Genomic DNA, 11,967 nt, shown 5'->3' on the forward strand with positions numbered 1-11,967 from the left:
TGTGTGTGAGAGACATAAATAAGACAGCCCAATATTTAAAAAAAAATCTATTCTTGTTCGCATATTTCGCAACTTCCCGCAATTTCACCACATAAAAACCCTGCATGTTTAATCGCATAATCAAGGATTTTAGCCCGCGTTTTTCTGGAGGGTTTACTGTCCACAGGGAGCGTCAAAATCAACACAAAAGGGAAGTTCCTTGAAGTTTTCTCCGAATAATAATAATAATAATAACAATAATAATAATACATGTTATTTATATAGCGCTTTTCCTGGTGCTCAATGTGACCATTAAACCAAAAAGGTTCTTCCAGTTGTTCTTACTGTGGCAGATGTGGGTGTAGAGTTCACAGACAGCCCTAACAGAGTCAGGCGGGGGCTCCACACTGCTGGACGTGGAAGGGACAGCCACTGCTGCTTTGGCCCCCTCCTCTGAAGCCCTGCTCTCCTCTGGGCCCCGGGGCTCCAATGGGTTGGGCAGCATGGGGAAACAGTTCTGCATCAATTGAAGCAGCAGGACTCTGCTCTTCAACACCTCCTCTCCCTCACTGAGAAAAAAGCATATCCATTTATTACAGGAGAGACCTTAATATTTCTGCAATAGTAAATATTGATGTTTTAAAGGTTGAAGTAAAAAAAAAAAAGCAGTGACAGCACCACTACTCACATCTCCCTGAGTTTACTGTAGAAGTCCCAAAAGAGGTTCAGGCCAAGGCCGCTGAAGTCCAGAAGATACTTCTGCTTGAAGTGAGAGGCATCCTGCACCAGTGGAGAGAGAGGGCGACAGTTTACAACAATAACAAAAACAGAACATAATCATGAATGTCCCAAATATGAAGTACCAATTTAACATAACAGATCAGCCATACAGTAAAAAGACTTGTGGTAATGGATTGCAATTACTATAAGCGGGTCATCATAAATAAAAAAAGAATATAGTTAAAGTAACATTACGGAAGCTCAGAGAGGCAAGGGAAATCAATTCTGGGGATAAAAAATCTATATGTGAAAACAAAGGGATAAAGTTTGCATACTACAGAGGCTTGAGTAGCCACAAGCCCATTTTTATAAATAAGACTAAAAGCATTCATGTTTTCTTCCGTGTGAGTTTTAATTTCCCACTTGTGGTGAATAATAAAATAAAAGTAACTTGTAAAACATGATCATACTAAATAATTTTGTATCCCCGGAAAATACTGTTCTAAAGTCATTCACATAGGAAAGACAAATAAAATGAATTACTTCCCCCTAAAGTTTACGTGTCAAAGTAAATGAGTAGAGAAATAAACACATAAAGAAGTAAGTTAATTCACCAAATGACATTTGATATTTTGTTATAAATACAAGACTTAAGTCAAGCTTTTCAGGCCAGCGGTATGTTAAATTGTCATATTATAAACCTTGTGAATTCCTGCCACAATAAGGATATCCCTAATTGTTCTCAGTCTTTCTTGCTGGTGTTCTTCAATCTGAGATGATTTTAAACAATATTGATGTTTAAACGATTAGTAATAACTATAATTGTGACCAGTAGTTACCATTTCTCGTGTGAGCTGTTGAATGAAGTATAATGTCTTGTTAAGCAGACAAAGGCCAGTGACGACATCAGAGTCGAAGCTCTCTCCCTCCGGGCTGAGGTCGTCCAGGTCTGCCAGCCTCTCCGGGCCCGGGCACAGATACCCACTGAAGCTGAGCGACTGAACGCCAAGGCGCTCTGCAGAGTCCTGCCTGGTGCCGAGGAACTTCACCATCAGGAACTGGAAAGACAAGGAAACAGACGATTAAGGAGTGTGGTTACCTGATAATTACAGCAAATAGAATGGCCCTCGTTTTGCATTCTTTAGTATGCAGCAATACTTTTGTTATTGTGTTTTGGAAGCCCTAAACTATGGAAGCCCTGAAAGGTAATAAAGAAAACCATTCTGGTGATCCATTTGTTTTATCCAGTGTTTATGAAAAAATAAAAAGGTTTTGTCGAATAATATTTCTAGGTGACCAATACAAATTGTGTCATGCAATCCAAACACAACCCAAGATAACATGTATTATGTATTAGCAAGTTATGTCATATTTCTGCTAAGCTTTACATGCCATTTAGAACCATAGACTCTATAAAGAAATTGACACAGTATCTAAGAGGTCATCTATAGGTTTCTGAAAAAAGCAGTTGTGAAGCCGAAATGGACATAGGCAGTGTGGCAAACATTATATTTCACATATATTTGTTTTACCTGCCAAAACTTAATTTGTTTTGACCAATTCTTGACTGATTATCCAGGCAAAAACCACCTTGCAAATCATTTCCCCTGTTTCTTATCCTGGATCAGCAGAATTCGTTTTTCTCTCACTCGCCTCTCAGGGATTCCATACCTAATACTAAATGACAATATTTCAAAGTGTCAACATGTGTTTTGGATGCAGTACGTACCTTTGCAACACGACACTGCTGCAGCTTGATCTCAACATCGTTCCAGTCTTCTTCCAGCTCAAACCAGCCAATCGGCTCGTCCTCTGACTGTGTTGGAATCTTCACACTGCAGGTCAGGTAACAGCATGGTGAAACAACCATTCACTTACATCACTAAGACAGACCCCCAAACTACTGAGGAGTTGCATTACTTGTATACTTGTGAAGCGATAAACACAAAAGCATGGTAAATATTGGGAATAATATAATTCAGGAGTCTATGAAGGGATCCTTACTTGTCTTGCACAAACTCTTTGTAGTCCTTGTAGACCCACGAGTCGTACTTCTTGAACCTCTTGAAATGTTTCTCTGCATCAAAAGGGTCGTCTTCCTTGTATGCAAACACCAAGCCGCATTTTGCTCCAATGGCTCCTTTCCGCACCTGATCACACAAACCACAGAGTAAGCGTTTTGTACAGAAATCCTCATCTCAATGATATGGTGAAACCAAATTGAGCCTCACTTTGATCTTCATCTGCGTGACCTGGAAGTTACTCTGGTCCTCTGTCGACAGGATCACACTGGCTCTCTTCCTGCCGCTTTCGGATAGAAAACCTTATGAGCAAGAAAAATATCGTTATATCTGAGCACATGTCCATACCTCAGGGTTTGTACAGCTTTTAAAAGGGTTAAAAGACAAGGACTTTTCAAGGAACAAAAACCAACAGATTCTCAAAGTATTTATCATCTAGATTGCTACTAAAAATTGTATTCTGAATAATATTGTTTAAAGAATTCCTTTATAACAGAAACAACAAATAATTTGATGATGGGATTGTTTCATTTAAAATATTATTGATATTTGGTTTAAATACGTAAGACATTATGAAAATAAAAGAGCAGATTGTTTGAGTATATTTTAATCAAAAGCAAATGTTTTACTTTGAAAATAATGCAGGTATATTTAAGCAATTCCCCAACTGTCAAGACTTATTTTAAGTCTATATATATATAAAACTAATATTATTGCTAGTATTTCATGGAACAGGAATGGTCTCAGTTGTACCGTCTCCAGTGGAGGTTTCTGTCAGCATGTTATCTGGTCCTGACTTCTCCTCCTTACTCTTCACATCGCAGGCCTGCAGGTGCAACTGGAGGGGCTTCCCTGTAATAATAAGACACAGTGCATTATGACATCATAGTTATTCAATTTTCATACAGGTTATACTCATTTCCTATCTTGAGGCAATGATTCACACACTGCACTGCAGCTTTATAACATAATTATATCTTTTCCATTGCAAAGTCCACTAATGCATTTCCTCCTCCTCGCAGGCTAAGCACTTTCTCTGCTGTGTCTATGGTTTCAAATGGCCTAGTGTGAGTGAGAGTAAAAGGAAGGGCTGGTCACGTTACCATTGCGATTAAGTAGTCGCAGTCTCACTGAGGCCATAGACACGATGAGGGCGCCGGCCGTATACTCCGTCTCTAAATGATCGCTGATGCAGGACAGGGCTTGGAGCACTTTTGCCACACTGCCTCTGGCCAGAGCAAAGGCCAGGAGTGTCAATTCTGCATCAGGACTCACACAGCAGCTGCACAGGAGCAAAGAAACAAACAAGTTAGTTTCAGGGTGCCTATAGTCATAAGAGATGATCATCTGTATTTTTGGTAAAATGAGTGTTCATGCATGTTCATAACTCCAGAACTTATCTGAAAGCATTATTGATCACTGGCTGTATTTTTTCCTACTGTTCATGTTGGGGCGCAACTCAGACTGTGGACGCCAGATATTAAGTCGAAACATAAAAATGTTTTTTGTAAGAGGATCTTGTCCCCAATCACTTATATTTGAAAGGTCTCTGTGTGGCTGTTTCAGAGAAAAGTATATAGCAACCATTAAATGTCAATGTAGGCATGACTTGAACACATTTAAACATATCCTTTAAAGCTGCCACCCATCAAATAAAGCATGACTTTGTGGCTATAAAAAAATATGGATTGCATTATTTAGCAACAACATTGCAACAACTCCAGTATGGACCAATACTGGCCATGATGTATCTGTAACACTGATGAATTTAATACGTGTGTGAATAAACACAGTAATATTTCTGATCATTAACTGATAAGATAATGTCTCTCATGTTATTTCTGTCATGCTGCTGCTGGTGTTGTTGTTGATAAAGACCCTAGCCACCACTGAAGGATTTACAGCATGGAATGGAAATAGTGTGTCATCAGCCCGTCAGATCAATACTTTGACTTTAGCCTGTTTTAATTGTGATGATGTCAGCATAATGAACTCAGTGTGCCAGTGATGAGTAAGTGTGCTGATGAAATCCCAGCAGGTCATTACTCTGCTATCCTGAGGAGAAATCCATCCACTTCCTCCAGGATGTTCAGAGAGAAGAACTTGGGGAACTCAGTAGATGATGGTGTTAGGGACAATGGTGGCATGTGCCGTAAGGCTTTTCTAGGAGAAAGAAACACAAAAAAGCACTCAGAACTGGACAAACACTCAATTAATCATTAGAATCCTTGCAAACATCGCTTTTTTTTCTTTCATATGCCTAAGCATGAGCGTCTTACTGTGTGCTCTGTAGGACAGTCTGAGCGAGTGCAGGGTTAGTGTCCATGGATGCGGTGACCAAGGAGGTGAGGAGAGACAAGTACCAGATGGCTGAAGCATCGGAAACAGACACCTCTTTACTCTTGGTAATCTGATAGCCCAGTGTCTTCAAACCATGAATGCGCGTGTCACATCCATCGCTCAAACACCGCTTAATGTTGATTTGGATGTCTGGGATTTGGTGAGGAGATAATGCAGTTAGCAGACTGATGGAATACATAATGCAAAAGTGCTGTAATGGGTCGCTTCATCCTCTTAGAACCACACAAAGTAGATGTTGATGAGGGATAAACAAATCTCTTGTACTATATATGAGCAAGCAAAGCTAGCCAATGGATTTGTATTTGCTCATACAAAGCACGTTATCATTTTAGAAAAACAGGAGTGTGACTGGTTCAGCCTGAAGTCAGAGCTGCAAACCACAGGACTGTTTTCAAATGACGTAGCTTAATGTTTTCTCCATTTAACTTCTTCGAATATACATAACTGATCTTGCTTACAGTTCAATCAGTTCTCAATTGCTCTTATCCTCATGTATACACATTTATCTGAGCTTGTGAGGTTTAGCATAGCTTCGGCACGGTCAGACAATTTCTAATAAAAAAGGTGGATGTGTGGCCTATTGGCTACAGAGATGTTCTTTTAAGACCTCAGGGGAAAAAAACATTGAAATATAGAGTTTAACCAGTCAGCAGCAAATATAAACATTGACAACAAAACAGTGCCTGGATTTGATGCCAGAATTCAAGCTTAATTGATGCCAACAGAAGCTTGTATGATTATTCAAAGTGTGGCACTAAGCCATTAAACTACTTGATCAAAGCGGTGCTCTTCTATAGCTGCACCCTGACTTCATAGTGGTAAAAATGAGAAAAGCAATTCCTCTACAAGCGAGGGAAGACACCAGCGTAAGATAAATGAACACAAAGCAGACAGACAAACAGGTGGTGACTCACAGGGGTGTGTGATGTTGGCATTCTCCAAGAGAGCTACGTAGCCTGTGACATTGCTGGGGATGCGGATATCTCTGATCTCCTGCAGCGAACGCCGGTTCTTTCCGACGGCCACTGAAACCAGCTGAGGCATGTAGCTGTGGTCGTTTGAAACTACGGCAATGGCCAGACGTCTCAAAACCACATCAGGTTTCATCTTCAATCTGGGAACAGAAAAAAGATAACACATTAAAATGTATTATATTCATAGAGATCAAAAACATCAGGTAGGGCTGGGCAATATTTTGTAGATATATTATCGTGATTTGAGACTAGATATCGTCTTAGATTTTAGATATCATAGCTGTCTTTCCCTGGTTTTGACAACTGCATAATTGATGTCATTTTATGGATTTACCAGACTGTTCTAGCTGTTCGCTTTTTTCCCGCTGCGAATCCACATTACTGATGATCATTGTCATTGTGTTAATATTGTGTTAAAGCATCAATGGTCAACCATACAATATCGTCATGATATCAATATCAAGGTATTTGATCAAAGATATCGTGATGTATGATTTCCTCCATGTTTCCCAGCACTAGGATCAGTTGCAGATCCTCAAGTCACATTTTATACAGCATATACCCTTGCCTTATCCAGTGTGAGCGTGCACTGCCGTCCGACTGCCAAAAAGATCCAGTATCCCCATTTGTCATCTTGTAAACGTCCGGAACATTGGATGAAGCTTCTATTGAGCTGTAGCACTGCGTTACCACCTTGACTTTATCCACATCCGGATCGCGGTCCAGCTCTGCTCTGTACTGAATATCTAAATCTGGAAGACACAGACACAGATTATGATGCCTCTCTGAAGCTGTGCAGCTGAAGGAGACATACAATTGTTCATACTGTTTGTTTACCACATTCTTAAAATACACAAGTAAAAGCTACTATCCAGCACTAGCCAGACACTTTACTCTTCCAAAATGCACCTTTTTCCTTCTGCAAGAGGAATTCCAGGAAGTCCTGAACCACACTGGACCTCATGGTACAGATACTGTTGTAGCCCTCTAAGATGGGGAAGGGGATGGCACTGCTGGGAATACGATTCCTGTGTAAGAACTTAAGGATCTTAGAGGCATGTGCCCCTAACCGGTCTTTGGTCTTGGAGAAGATGTCCACAAAACCTGTGGGGAAAAAATGGGTTGAAAGATATTCAGGGTAAACTCAAATGCCAACTCAGGACAGACAATAGCTATACAAATGAGGTTGAAGGCAGGATAAAGCATCCTGGTTCAGGTTCATACCTGGAGTTAAGGAGCACGCCTGTAGCTGTCTTATCACATGACTCAGCTCTCCCTTTAGATTAGCTCCATTGGAGTTCTTCAAGGCAATCAGCATGCTCTCTACATCCACCACACCATCCCCCTCTGCATCAAACTGTCCAAAGGCCTGAGATAGGGGGAAAACACAGCACACAATGTGACACTTTATATACTAACACAACCATCCCATTCCTGCACACCATCACAAATCATACAGACATAACTTAAGGCAGAATTCAACAGTTGGTATTCTTCATTCAAAGGGCACACATTATGTCCCAGCTCATCTGATCGTTAGCAAGTTATATAGATATAATGTATGTTTTACAAATGTGCTTTGGATGTCTGAATCCTCAGAGGGGTGTGTGAAGCCCATCTTTTTTTAAGTATAACCATGGCATTCCATGTTTACCCACACAAAGCCAATGCAGACTACAGTACATATCCATTGGTCACCCATTCATCTGCAACCTTTGGTTCAACAACAAATGTCAGCCAACAAAGCAGCGTGGGCCTGGCTAGAATAGGCCAATGTTAAAAACAAGTGACAGTAAAACTGAAGCAATCAGGAAAGCTAATGTGTCTGACTCATTGATGGCAGGGATACGATGTGCTCATATTTGCTTATCTCTCATCATAAATGGCCTGGACAACAGCTATCAACGTGTATATGCTTGGACCTGGGATAAGAACAACATGACATATGGTTACTGACATTTCACTTGTCAAGTGAGAGGCACGTTAGCTTCTCTAACATTATATACCTCTTCACATTCATCTCGTGGGGCATCTCTGCTCTCCAACATCTCGCAAAATTGTTCCACATTGACAGACTCTTCCCCTCGGTTCAATCGGTCCTCTAGCCACCGAACCAGGACACCCTCGTTCCCGGCCAGGACAGACTCCTGAATGGCGACACCTGAGTCGCTAATGCGAGCCGCTGCTTCTCTCAGTTTCACTTGCTCCAACAGTATCCCGGGGCTAGGTGGTCCACCGGCGGGCACGGGCGGGTTATTCGACCCCCTTCCGCTCCTCCCAGAACCGGAGCTGCCGCCACCGCCTCCGACACCGACGGCCGTGGCCGCAGAGGCCGGACTGTCTTCCGCGAAGCCGGGGCTCTCCGTTTCTATGTCTTCCTCGTCGCCGCTGCCCCCACCGCAGCCACTCTCTGCGTTCCCCATGTTTGTTTCACCGACCTAGGGCTCCCCGAAAATCTCTGCGGCCCTCTGGGTGTCAGTTTCGAAACGGGAGTACCGGTCTGTACACAGACCTCTCTAACCTACAGCTAAAGCTCTGCCGGGCGTTCACTACTACCGCATTGACGTAGTGTACGTAAACGTGCTGCCCTGAAACGTCCTTTTCTCCGCGCATGCGCTGTGGCGTCCCCATTCAAGGAAGCAACTGTGTTGTTGCCATGGGTGTATTTGTCATTATACTACAAATAGAAGCGATGTAATGTGATGTAAATGGGTAATATACCAAAACGGTCGAATGAATAACATGCTCGGCTATGTATTGGGCGCGTTTTTACCCCTGGCACTTGTGTTCATTCCTCGCGAGTGGTTTCTAACATTTGGAAATGGAACAACCCAGGTACCCCCTGTACGGCTTTTGAGCAGCCGCGAATTATTGCTTTACGACGGGGAGAAAAGCAGCAAGGGCCTTTACCTGGCAATACTCGGGCAAGTATTTGATGTACACAAGGGACACCATCACTATGGACCCGGAGGTGCTTATCACTTTATGGCAGGTGATTATTCGTTTTTTCTACAGTACCTATATTATTGTATATTTTAATACCTGAGCTCACAACCATAGAGATATCTTAATGTGTACATGTGGGTAGTTTATGACACATTGTCTGATGCTGTTAAACAACCCAAACCTTTAACAAACTTAAATCGGGAACATGCATTTAGGTATAATACAAATACAAACATAGCCATAAGTATCCTACTGTACAATTATCTTCTATGTCTGCATTTTCAGGCAGAGATGCCTCACTGGCCTTCATCACAGGGGACTTCACAGAGAGGGGCCTGACAGATGATGTGTCCAGTGTGTCCCCACAGCAGCTGATCGCCCTTTATGACTGGCTGGCCTTCTATCAGAGGGACTACAAAAGTGTTGGTGTGTGATCTTTGCCCCTCCAACTCTTTTCTTATGAATGTTTTGGTATAGCACATGTATACCTTCCCAAATAAAACTAGTTGGCAGTTCAATTCCAAGTATGTCCTGATATCCTATTCAGTTCACCTTTATAACAGTTAGTTGCTGACATGTAATGTGGATTATTTACCTTACTCCTATGGCAGTTTATTTTTCGAATTGGTGGTGTAGCATAACAACGTTCATCAGGGGATAAGTTCAGGCTTTTATTCCTCAGCAGAACATTAGGAAAACCATTAGAATAACTTTTTGGTTTATTTAAAGCCAATATTACTCATGTTCAAACTACTCCTGAGTATTCATTGTGAGTGAGTGAACCTCCTCTAGTTTTAAGTTATTTATTGTCATTTGCACAATTACAGAATAGCATTTATTGGCAATGAACATGTTATATCTCAAGGTGAATGTGCCAATACAAACTTTTATTGTAGTTTAGTTGTATTGGGAAGGGTATGTAGTAAAACCAAAACTTCACACGACAGGATTTATAGCCTAAGCTTATTTCCAATCATTCTCCCTAGACTTTTAAAATACTCTACACAAAACTTAACAGCACGTACACAGGTTACAGCACACAACACAAACTCAAAAATAAGAATGTTCATTAAAAACACAAACATCCGAAGTGACCAAGACAATACAGACAAAACAATAAAGCACTCTTACTGTAGAGTTACAACTTGAGCAGTATTTTGAATTGCAAAAGCTGGATTTGAATAGTTTAACCAACTGCTGACTTAGATTGTTCTCCTAATCAATAGACATCATTTTCAGTAAAACTCCAGCAAACAAACAAGGATACTACGATGTCTTGTTGCATTTCAGGTCTGTTAATAGGCCGGTTCTACAGCGAGACCGGGCAGCCCACACAGGCCCTGCTGCAGGTCCAAGCATCCCTAGCAGTCGGCCGGCGAATGAAGAGCCAGAGAGAGGCTGAGAAGGAACGCTTCCCAGCCTGCAACTCAGAGTGGAGCACTGCCAGGAGAGGAAGAGTTTGGTGCTCCACTAAGAGGTATGGAAATAGTGCTGCCCTAATCAAATATTAAAGAGCAGACAGTGGGTGTTTCTCAATCTTGAGTAAAGCTGCTCCAGAGCCACTATTTCAAGCATACTATGTCATCGAGTGCCGCCGAAGTACTGTTCCAATGTCCAGCATACTTGGAATTCTACAGAGCCCGGCGTACTTTGTTTGGAGAAATTTCGAGGCTGCACATGTGTTGACTCCGCGGTCTTGAAATCCCCACAATGCTTTGCGCACAGACAAATTTCCCCAAATCTGTGGCGGAAAATGTAAGGCGGGGCCTCTCATATGAAGCACGCCTGCACACTTGCTAGCCTGTTCCTCTCTTTGTTTTCCGAATGCCAGGAAGTATTCTTGCCTCGCTTCTGAAGCAAGTGACTCGGAAGACATGTGCTACCAAGCAAGCGTACTCGAGATTGAGAAACACCCAGTGTATTCACCGCAATGTTGTGATAAAGCGCTTACCTTACTGTAAAGAGCCTCATACTTACATGCAAAATATTGGTATACATTAACAACACTGGGCAGTAGTCTGTAGGGACTTGATGCTGATTCAAGAAAGGACCAGGTACCGAGAGTGGACCGGTACTTTGAGAGTTGCCAGTTTGCCTCCTGGTCACTGCCGAGGTGCCCTTGAGCAAGGCACCAGCAGTGCTCACTTGTCACTGTATAATAGCTGCCCACTACTCCTTGCTAAAATGGGTTAAACGCATAGGCTAACTTTCACTCGTACATGTATATGTGTGGAACAATTAAAAGAGGGATATATTTGTATCCTCAGTTTCAATACTTCTCTATTTTTTTCCTCCAGTGGTGGAGTGGACAGGGTTTGGACAGGTGTCCCACGGAAGCTCTTCTCTCCGGGCTCCAGTGGTGTTCGTTGTGTCTGTGTCAGAGATCCATCTGCAGCAGAGGAAGACCCCAACCTGCAGAAATATGATGGCTGCCCTCCACAGGCCGAGTCATGCTCTGTGGCAGAGTTCTAGTGTCTGAACCAGCCTAGAATATTGACCAATTTCTTGTTTATTAGTTGCACAAATACTCAGGGACTTTTAACTTATTGAAAATAAAATAATGAAGAAAAGAAGTCAACGCGTTGTTTTTTGATGACCTTTATGTAAAGTTGTCCTCCCTTTCTCTAAAAGGATACACCAGGAAGAAACAGGCTAGATATCTGAGCATACAGATACAATATAATGTGCATAAAAGATTAAACAATGTGCATAAAAGATTAACAGAGGCAAGATTTAGGTTTGTCACAATGACAAGCACAAACTGCATTTAAGTACAAAACAGCTGTAGTGGTCAAAAATATCACACATTTATCTGTACAATTTAACAATACTTAAAGAGGCCCCACTCCTTGGCCACATCCCTCTGCTCCACATACTCCCCAATGATCGAGAATGTCATGTGATCTTGATAAAGTGCACCTGATAGGCTTAGAAATCAAGAAGCGTTAAATGTGGTGGGTTAAGAC

General features: G+C 41.9%; 2 protein-coding genes across 2 annotated transcripts in view; one reads left to right on the top strand and one right to left on the bottom strand.

Annotated features, from left to right (window-relative positions):
- Nucleotides 1-8,591, bottom strand: part of LOC104967640 (zinc finger ZZ-type and EF-hand domain-containing protein 1-like) — a 15,849-nt gene extending 7,258 nt beyond the window's left edge. Inside the window, exons 1-15 of the mRNA XM_010797149.1 lie at nucleotides 8,062-8,591; nucleotides 7,280-7,424; nucleotides 6,965-7,159; nucleotides 6,624-6,807; nucleotides 5,996-6,195; nucleotides 5,000-5,210; nucleotides 4,767-4,883; nucleotides 3,824-4,002; nucleotides 3,474-3,572; nucleotides 2,931-3,022; nucleotides 2,704-2,849; nucleotides 2,429-2,534; nucleotides 1,539-1,757; nucleotides 668-759; nucleotides 325-548 (exon numbers count right to left, since the gene is read on the bottom strand). Of these exons, the coding sequence (XP_010795451.1) occupies nucleotides 325-548; nucleotides 668-759; nucleotides 1,539-1,757; nucleotides 2,429-2,534; nucleotides 2,704-2,849; nucleotides 2,931-3,022; nucleotides 3,474-3,572; nucleotides 3,824-4,002; nucleotides 4,767-4,883; nucleotides 5,000-5,210; nucleotides 5,996-6,195; nucleotides 6,624-6,807; nucleotides 6,965-7,159; nucleotides 7,280-7,424; nucleotides 8,062-8,478 (2,626 nt within the window). The 5' untranslated portion in view covers nucleotides 8,479-8,591. The remainder of the gene's footprint in view (nucleotides 1-324; nucleotides 549-667; nucleotides 760-1,538; nucleotides 1,758-2,428; nucleotides 2,535-2,703; nucleotides 2,850-2,930; nucleotides 3,023-3,473; nucleotides 3,573-3,823; nucleotides 4,003-4,766; nucleotides 4,884-4,999; nucleotides 5,211-5,995; nucleotides 6,196-6,623; nucleotides 6,808-6,964; nucleotides 7,160-7,279; nucleotides 7,425-8,061) is intronic.
- A 60-nt stretch (nucleotides 8,592-8,651) lies between these two features.
- On the top strand, nucleotides 8,652-11,695 carry cyb5d2 (cytochrome b5 domain containing 2). The gene is made up of 4 exons (XM_010797140.1): nucleotides 8,652-9,047; nucleotides 9,287-9,427; nucleotides 10,292-10,478; nucleotides 11,299-11,695. Exons 1-4 carry the CDS (start codon nucleotides 8,789-8,791, stop codon nucleotides 11,471-11,473), a joined length of 762 nt encoding a protein of 253 aa, XP_010795442.1. The 5' UTR covers nucleotides 8,652-8,788; the 3' UTR covers nucleotides 11,474-11,695.
- The last annotated feature ends 272 nt before the right edge of the window (nucleotides 11,696-11,967 follow it).

The sequence above is a fragment of the Notothenia coriiceps genome, unplaced genomic scaffold (genome assembly GCF_000735185.1).
Source record: "Notothenia coriiceps isolate Sejong01 unplaced genomic scaffold, NC01 NC01_scaffold00037490, whole genome shotgun sequence".
NCBI classification, from domain to species: domain Eukaryota; kingdom Metazoa; phylum Chordata; class Actinopteri; order Perciformes; family Nototheniidae; genus Notothenia; species Notothenia coriiceps.

Bases quoted from the DNA above. Each gene is read 5' to 3' on its own strand.
- cyb5d2 (XM_010797140.1), top strand. From the start codon at position 8,789: ATGAATAACATGCTCGGCTATGTATTGGGCGCGTTTTTACCCCTGGCA. The intron at 9,048-9,286 runs GTGATTATTCGT...CTGCATTTTCAG, and splicing joins TGCTTATCACTTTATGGCAG to GCAGAGATGCCTCACTGGCC. The intron at 10,479-11,298 runs GTATGGAAATAG...TTTTTCCTCCAG, and splicing joins GTTTGGTGCTCCACTAAGAG to TGGTGGAGTGGACAGGGTTT.